General features: G+C 37.1%; 1 protein-coding gene across 5 annotated transcripts; it reads left to right on the top strand.

The window, feature by feature from the left end:
* Window positions 1-299: 299 nt before the first annotated feature.
* LOC103696899 (spermine synthase-like) lies at window positions 300-8,756 on the top strand. Of its 5 annotated transcripts, none has more exons than XM_008778619.6 (12): window positions 300-549; window positions 861-1,084; window positions 1,237-1,281; window positions 1,920-1,996; window positions 2,117-2,239; window positions 2,649-2,753; window positions 2,835-2,907; window positions 3,105-3,176; window positions 4,833-5,028; window positions 6,014-6,143; window positions 7,661-7,732; window positions 8,443-8,756. In XM_008778619.6, exons 2-12 carry the CDS (start codon window positions 892-894, stop codon window positions 8,530-8,532), a joined length of 1,176 nt encoding a protein of 391 aa, XP_008776841.3. In that variant the 5' UTR covers window positions 300-549; window positions 861-891; the 3' UTR covers window positions 8,533-8,756. The 5 variants fall into 5 exon arrangements, with proteins under 5 accessions (XP_008776841.3, XP_089782511.1, XP_088565190.1 ...); XM_088709063.2 differs by lacking the exon at window positions 300-549 and adding an exon at window positions 552-748; XM_089926385.1 differs by having other exon boundaries at window positions 340-549; window positions 1,920-2,239.
* The last annotated feature ends 210 nt before the right edge of the window (window positions 8,757-8,966 follow it).

The raw sequence follows: 8,966 nt of genomic DNA on the forward strand, positions 1-8,966 counted from the left end.
AGGGTATTCATGTAAAACAATCTAAATAATAATTATAACAAATTTAAATTATTTATTTTTTTAAAATTTTGATTTAGTACTATTAAATTATCAAACTTTTAAATTCAACCGATTCAAATTCTAGCTATAAATTTTGTCACCACCAAATTGCCACCTAACGTCACATAAGGTATGATCCGAATTAAATAAATATAAAAAATTAATAATCTAATTATATTAAATTAAAATTTTAAAATAAAAAATAGAATTTTTTACATGATTACTTCTATGAAAAACCTATAATGACGGTTTCGCCGTTCGGCTTCCGCGTAAAGAGAGCAAAATTCCACCATAAGGCAAGAAAGCAATTGAACGATTTGATCTCTACCAAAAACGGCAAAAAAAAAAAAAAGTAACGGAAAGGATAAAAAAAGCGAAAGGAATAATGCTAAAAGGAAAGAAAGAAGGCCATTAGCACAGCGAGGACAGAATCCGGGCTGCTCCTTCTTCTTCTTCTGCAAGAAGCCATCGGCCGCCTATCTCGCCGCTGTCGTTCGCCTTCTAAACCAGGCAAGCTTAACCGAAACCCTCGCTCTTCTCCCTTCACCCCTCTCTTCTCTGGGCTTTTCTAGGGTTTTGGTGGAGGCATTTCATCCGTCGATCTCACTGCGGTTCTTCTCGTGTGATCGAATCTTTTTCAATCTCCTCGACGGATCTCGTTTCTTGATTTTTCTTTTTTCTTCTTTTTTCCCTTCAAAGAAGTTATTGGGTGATTTCTGGAACGCCGATTGCATTCTTTAATTCAAGAATCTCTATTATGTCTGGAAAAATATGAGGAAATCGTTTCTTTTTTAATATTTTGATTTGAATGGCTTTATTAGAGGCTGGAAACCGCGAGGAGAAACAGGATTCATGGAGGGAGGTGGCGCAGGAAAAGGTTTGGATGGTCCGAAGACGCCGGATTTGAATGGAAATGGGGAGAAGGACTCCTTGGAGAATCTCCCTCCTTGCTGCAAGAAAGCGCGGGCAGCGGTTGCCGAGTCCGAAGCTAGATGCCATGCCACCGTGGTTTCTGGCTGGTTCTCAAAATCTCGGTCGAGCTCTGGTTAGTAGTTACTGAGTTTCTTGTCAAGTATCTCTGTTTTTTTTTTTTTTGATACATCTCTCTGTTTTTTCAATATCACACCGATAGTTTCTTATCTGGATTGCCCCTGTTATATATGTATTGCATTTCTTTTCTTTTGTCCTTCTTTGCAGGTGAAGCCGGAAATTTCTCATACTACAACAACCCTATGTGGCCTGGTACTTCCACATCTGTCTGGGTTCTGTTTTTTTTTAACTCGATTATTTCCTTTTTTTCTAGTTGACTGTGTGTTTGATGTTTGTCACGGCACTAAAAGAAACAAAGAACCTTTCTAAATCCATGCCAGCTCCCTTTGAGTTTTCTGGGATTAAATATTGAGCTGTTATCAGCAAGTCACTAAAGTTGCAGGTGTATTTCTAGAACATAATCATTCATAACCATGCAAAACACAATTTAATTGTACTATTAGCTTTTAAGGACGGGCTATGTGAAGGCACTTTGTACATTTTGTAGATATATATTCTTACGATTGCTGGCAATTGTTGGGTTTTGAAAATTGAACACTGCGACCAACTCTTTAGAGATTGTTGTATTTTTCGAACTCATATTCTAGTGGTTTAGCGTCATTTCTGCCTCTTATGTGTCTTGCAATGAAGATGCAGAAACACATTATTTACAAATCTTCAACACCTCTTAAGTCTCAACTAATTCAATTTTTTCAAAAAGAAGTTTTCATTTTTTCTGTTTTTGGGATTAACCTGGTCAAAGAGGCTGCATTTTGATGGAGGTGTAGTAGCAGTCATGTTTTGAGATAGGAGATGCTTGGACTAATGCATTTTTGAATTGCTATGCACAGGAGAAGCTCACTCCTTGAAGGTAGAACAGGTCTTATATCAGGGGAAATCAGAATATCAAGAGATCCTGGTTTTTGAGGTTCACATTAATCTCAGCTGCAATTTTTTTTTTTTTTTTGTAAAGATGCTTGTTATAGCCTTTGCAGGCCCTTTTAGCTTATATAGTGACTTGGGTATTGCTGCTTGCTTTGTCCCGCAGTCCTCTGTTTATGGAAAAGTACTCGTGCTCGATGGCATTGTGCAGCTAACGGATAAAGATGAATGCGCCTACCAAGAGATGATTGCCCATCTTCCTCTCTGTTCGATTCCATCCCCCAAAACTGTAATTTATTTATTTTATAATATTGCTGTTTACTGTGATTCGGTAGATAATACAAGTCCAAGTCTGCAGAATTTTTGTTGCTTATTTGCCTTCTTATAGTTGTGATCATCACCTATTTTCTATTGAAATCTTATTTTCCCATAATATTGAACTTTAACATACTTGCTCTGATTTAATTCAAAATTTGCTATATTATGTGTTCTAAATCCACAGAGATCCATGATTTTGTACTTGGCCCCCTGAAGTCCATATTTTACTATTTATTTAGCCATTGAAGTCCTTGTTAACTTTATGAGATTCATATTTCCTATGCTGGTAATGGTTGAGTTTCATACCCTTATTATGCATTATACTTCAGAATATAAAGGATTTATGTCTGTGCATAACTCACAGGAGCTTCTGGATGCAGGTCTTGGTCATAGGGGGTGGTGACGGTGGAGTGCTTCGGGAAATTTCTCGACATAGTTCTGTGGAGCGCATAGACATATGTGAAATTGATCAGCTGGTCATAGATGTGTGTATTTATATCCTTACCACCACATACATCACAACATATTTTGTGTTGTTTGCTTATATATGTTTATGTTCTTTGTAGGTTTGCAAGAAGTTCTTCCCAGATTTATCTGTTGGATTTGAGGACCCTCGTGTTCAACTACATATTGGTGATGGTAGTTTCACTACTTCGGCAATTTCATGAACTTTATTATCATTTTCATGAGTTTACTATTATTGTTGATGTTGTAATTGAATGCTCAAATTATTCAGCAGGAATATCTATGCAATATAGAAGCATCTTCATTTTCACTGGGCTGCCTTTTTCTTTCTTAAGAAAATACTTAGTATCGATTGTTTGACATTCTTACAGCGGTTGAATTCTTGCGAAATGTTCCTGAAGGGATGTATGATGCAGTTATTGTCGACTCATCAGACCCAATTGGTGCGTTGCTGGTTTTCTGTTCCAATGAATTTTATATGATGCTTTAGTTCATCTTAGTTGTGTGGAGGGTGCATTAGGAAACTCTTTAATTGTAACAAGAAATCCGTATACTTGATAACTTGTTTTGAGATGCTATAACTTTTACAAACTTGCACCTTGCAAGGTTGCTTCAAATTATGATGGTCTATTTAAATGACAATTTAAGTACATTGCATTGGGCTCTGACACTGCTGTGCCATGCCATGCCATGCCAGTTCTCAACATGCGCTAGCACTGCTGGATGCTAAACATTAGCACTCAACCAGCACAAGGCCCTGCCCCATGCCTGTCCATCACTAACACATTATGTGGTGGGCAGCATAGGTTGACATGGCTGGCACCTACATCTTTGGTTAAGGGGGCTGCTGTGTAATGTTTGCAAACATATAGAGTTGCTATTTATGCTAGTGAAAGTTAAAAACATCTTGAACCACAAGTTGGTTGGCGATCATCATTCAGTGAGCTGGCCTCTCATGGGACAAGATAGGATGCTCTGTAACATGTAATTTGGTTTCCCATAGTTTGTTCTACTAGATAAACATTATATTCACCAATGAATTATATGCTGATAGTTTTTGAACACCATGCTGCATTTTCCAATAGAGCATTCTTTTCTTCTCAGTCAATATCACAAAGCTTATGAATAAGAATAAAACTGTCTGGAGGATCTATATAGCTAAACAAGATTGCTATAATAATTTGTAATAAGAATTAGGTGACCTTCTAGATGCTTTTGAAGATGGTTCAAAATAAGTGATTTTTTTTTAAAGGAAACAGTGTAGTGGCAGATTTCAGTACGTAAAATCTTTTCAGTGGAGCCTTTCAACATCTTGTACATTGTAGGTATATTTTTGTTTAGCAAGTATTAAATTATCTTTAAATAATAGCTGTGGCTAGATAAAGATGACATGGTAGTTAAGAAGCTCTCTAGTGATGACCACTGATTATAATGGCACACATGATGACAGTAAGAGTTTCTATATACAAGTTTCATGGTTTATCTGCTAAGGGAAGAGGCTGCTGGATCAGGATGGATTGGTGAGAACTAATCTTTCGTTTTCATCATGATTTGTTTGGATAATTGCTTCACTGCTCTAGTAAAACCAGCAATGAGCATGTTACTCCATCTATGTGTCGGCACAAAGGATCTAATTGTGCTCCACTAAGTTGTGAAGAAATTGTATAACCGTGAGTTGCCGTGATGGTGATCCTCTTTGAGATGATCATCAATTCCTAGACAAAGCGGTAGCTATCTTGCATCTATAACACAGTTGGCAGTTAGATTTTGGACAGACCTACTTATAGATCATGCGGTTAGACTTATTAAAGAAGGATATGGTTAATTTTTTAAAAATGCAACTAAATACTGTTTAGATAATATGTTTTTCATCAATTGTACTTTTGTAATGTTTTGAGACAACTCTTTGGCTGTTCGCTAATCGGTCATTGTTTGTTAATTTTTTGCTTGCACCTGTATGATTGTCTTTGTACATGTAATAAGAACTAGCAAACTGGCATCTTCTTATGACTCTATTTATGCCTTGCCACAACTTACCACATCTCATTTTGCATCATTGAATCCATTCTTACTTTGTTATTGTCATTTGTCGATTATAGGGCCAGCTCAAGAGCTTGTTGAAAAGTCATTTTTTGAGACAATTGCAAGGGCTCTTAGGCCTGGTGGTGTCCTTTGTAACCAAGCAGAGAGCATGTGGCTTCATACACATCTGATTCAGGATATGCTCTCTATCTGTCGTGCGACCTTCAAGGGTTCTGTCCATTATGCCTGGACAAGTGTTCCTACGTATCCTAGGTATTTACCCTTAAACTCTCCTCTTAGGTTGTATTGCTTGGTGAATCTTTTTATTTACTAGTCTTTCCCAGTAATGCATGGCACATTATTGAGTCCTTAATAGTGCACTTTTCTCTCTTCTCATTTTTATAATATAGTACCAGGTTTTTCTTGATAGGAAGCTCCTGATTTGGCAGGGGAAGCCTACTTCAAGCTGGGCGTAGGTAGATCTATATCTTGGTTTGTTCCTTATTTATTCATAGATGGCACTTTGTGCAATACTTAAAATTGAAAATGACTGTAATCTAGTAAACTTGTTGTGGGAGGGGTGTAGCTATAACAGTATCTTTCATTTTCCTTGATGAGCAAAAAACTATAGCAATTTCATGTCTCCATGATATATCACTTGCCAAGTTATTGGGACTTCAAGAAATTTTATATTTAGCACGAATAGTTTCCAGAATTCCTTTCGACTTCTGCAGGTGTTTTAATTTATTTTGAATCTCTTACTTTCATGACAGTTGCCTTTATGATATCCTTGTGCATAATTATATTATGCATGAAAGAATGTATTTCTAGTTGTGTTGTGTCATGTTGGAAGTGCCTCCCAGGAGTTGTAAGCTTTACTCTATACTGCATTTTGAAGTTTACAAAGTCCATTTTCAGTCATTTAGCCTGCTTAATAGTAGAGAAGATAGAAACAATTAGTTCCTAATTCAGGAGGTTCACATAAACTGCTTTACAATTTTTGTTATTCTTAAGATCTCTCCCAGCGATATACAGATATTGCCTACTTTCTTGTTTCATAATGCTTCTTCAAACTAGTTCTACCAATAACAAAAAGCAGTTATTTATTCCGTTAAAGCGAGTTCTGTCAAAACAAAGATGCATGTACCTGTAGTATGTTCAAAATTTAGAACCACTTCACAACAATGAATTTATCAAATGTCATATACTGTAGGCCTGTTTCAACTAAGGTACTTTATTGATCACATTTGACATGCAGTGGAGTGATTGGATTTTTGTTATGCTCAACGGATGGCCCACCTGTCAATTTCTTGAATCCCATAAACCCAATCGAGAAGCAGGAAGAGGCATTCAAAGGAAAAAGGAAGATCAGATTCTATAATTCAGAGGTACTTTAACTACTATCGTGATTGAGTTGATAATATTATGAACAGAATTTTCCCTCCTTTTAGTTCTCCCTCATTTTATTTAGGTGGCATTCCCAAATGGGCTCACTACGATAATCTTAGATCACTAGTGATCCTTATCCTGGGATAATCTAATCCCCGATGATCTAAGATCACCATAGTATGCTATATTTCAGTGATTAAAGATTCTTGGGTATCCACAGTTAAGCTACCCGTTTGGTATGTCAAGGGAGTCCAAGATTACTGACCATGTAATACAAAAACTATCCTTGGCATATTCTATATAGTTTAATTGGGGTTGGCATGTCCTCAAGGATGGGTTTAATATCACTAGGTTGCGTGGTGATGTTAAGAGTGGGGGCGATTTAGGATCACTGCTACGTCAAATTGCTGGGGTGCAACCAAACATGGTGATCTCATCACCTCCACCCATATCACCATTGATCTTAGGGTCATCACCCATACCAAATACCCTTGTAGCCATTTTACTGTTCCTGATCATCATAGTGACTGTTTTCTTGGCCATTGTTATTTTTGCAAGAGCGTCTGAACTGGGTACTGACAGAGGTAAGTATTACTCTGTTGCAACTGATGACTGGTTGTTTCTCAGTCCCAACAAATGATGTCTAGTATTATTCCATATGATGTTATATATTTGATGCCTTTAACTGATGCTGACTTTCATTTGTCAATTAGAATTAGACTTTCAGAGTAGGATCTACTTTCCACCAGTCAAATTATTGGTTAGTTACAAAAATGCTCAGATCATGATTTTTGCAAAGCTTGTATTTATAGGACTATCTTGCATGTTAACTGAGTCATAGTATGAGGCTTTAATTCATCGAAATCCCATGACATGATGACTTATAATGCAAACATGTCTTTTTTATTATTTTTTTAATCATGCAAACCCATTTTAACATTGTTAGACTGTTATCCAATTAGATTAATCTTCGAGGAGTTCTGCATGATAGCTATGTTGTACCTTTGTAGAAACATGTGGATGTAATTGTCGATACATGGTCCCTTTCTATATCTTTAGTGAAATTTAGAATACGGGAGCTTGCATGCAAAAAATGATTAAGTTGGCTCTTCTTCCTTATTATATTCTATATTTTTAGCTACACTTTCAAGTTCCATTCCGATAAAGATTGCTCTTTGTGTTTGCATACTATCTAGAAAACTTGCCGTTACAGAAGATAAATCATCTTCTTGATGTTTATGTTTGAACCACATGGCAAAGGTTCTCAAGCAGAGAATGCATAACCAAATCCTGCTTATATGTTGGGTAATGGTATGATGATACATGGCTTCTTAGATTGTTAAGGAAGGCAAAATAATCCGTGAGTAATTCAGCTAGGCTTGTGTCTCTACATTGCTACTGCCGGTTTTATGTTCATGACTGGGAGCTGCCAAGCATATGCTGTAATATTATTATTCTAAGGATTTTATAACATGTTAAAATATATGTTCATGGTATTCCTCATGCTGTTTGGCAGATACATAAGGCTGCATTTGTGTTGCCATCATTTGCAAAGAGAGAGTTGAGCTCCTTCTATGGTTCACCAATGGTATAGTATAAATCTTATAACCCTTGTTTTGCAAGTTCGCTACTCTTTTATTTATGGCTGCTTTTCCACTGGAAAGTTTGACAGTATAATTTGCAAAAACCTTGGAGGGCGTGTTTGGCAACATCCCATCAGATCTGGCAGGATAGGTAGAGAGGAAGAGTGGCTGGGGGGAGAGAAGGGAGAGGAGGGAGATCATGGCCTGGTCCTTGTGCGATTAAAAATAAAAAAACCTCTAGAAGTCCTTTTTTTTAAAAAAAAAAATTGATACCATGGGTTTGGGCCTTGCAACATGCGTGTTCATCCTCTCCTGCTTTCCTGCTCTCCTCCTCTTCCTTCTCTGTCACCCACTCTCTCTAACTGATCCCGCATCTGTCAGGAAGTTTCCAAACGGCCCTTGATTGACCCAACTTAACAGGTCAAGGCAATTATGGAATGCATATCACACGCCTGATGTAGTCTAAAGCCCCGAAATTCCCCTGAAATTCTTAAAGGAAATGTGAAAAATTATGCAAATGCATGATTTGTAATTGATATTTATCAACATGCAAGCTTCTAATTGTGTCATTGATGTATATGTTAATTATGCCTTTCTTTTTATTTATTGTTTTAGTGACCATTATATCAGTTATAGCTACAGTGCACATCAGAATAGAATTTTTATGACCTTAATTCTTCGTGTAAAAAAGAGTCATTACTTTCTGTGTTGGCAGGTTCAACCAACACAGACAAATGATGTATTGGAGACGGATGCAGACAAGGAAAATTCTTCTCCTCAGACCTCTCTTAATGGGGCTAAATGATTCTATCACAATATGGACAGCAGGAAAGTTAAAGATTGAAGTTTGCTGAATAAAAAACTTGTAGAAGTGATGCAGGGCGTATTGCATGATGTTGTATCCGATAAGCAGTTGGTTTGGGAAGCATATGGAAACGTTTGGACTACTGGTTCTATGGTGTACAATTAATTTTGATCATTGGCTAGCCAATAGTAAATAAAATGAGGCCATATTGTGTGCGAGTGTGATATTTCTTCGTTTTCTCCTTACCAGTTATCTTCTCATTTAAAATGTCCGGTTGGAAGTTCGGAAATGGCATTTTCTGGATTTTTTTTTTTTTTGGTTGCAAGGAAAGCCAATTAATGACGAGGGAAGGGGTTCCCCAAGCATCCGGTGGAGCAAGATGGGGAAAACCTCCGGTCCGGTTGGACTTCCTCACTGGCTACATTCGCTAAGAA

The sequence above is a fragment of the Phoenix dactylifera genome, chromosome 1 (genome assembly GCF_051530095.1).
Source record: "Phoenix dactylifera cultivar Ajwa chromosome 1, Ajwa_hap1_PhDact_Kaust_v1.1, whole genome shotgun sequence".
NCBI lineage: Eukaryota > Viridiplantae > Streptophyta > Magnoliopsida > Arecales > Arecaceae > Phoenix > Phoenix dactylifera.

What these genes read in the sequence shown, in the direction of transcription:
- LOC103696899 (XM_089926385.1), top strand. Translation starts at nt 892, where the DNA reads ATGGAGGGAGGTGGCGCAGGAAAAGGTTTGGATGGTCCGAAGACGCCG. An exon ending in CAACAACCCTATGTGGCCTG is followed by an intron (nt 1,282 to 1,919) that starts GTACTTCCACAT and finishes TGCTATGCACAG; the next exon opens with GAGAAGCTCACTCCTTGAAG. An exon ending in TTGATCAGCTGGTCATAGAT is followed by an intron (nt 2,754 to 2,834) that starts GTGTGTATTTAT and finishes TGTTCTTTGTAG; the next exon opens with GTTTGCAAGAAGTTCTTCCC.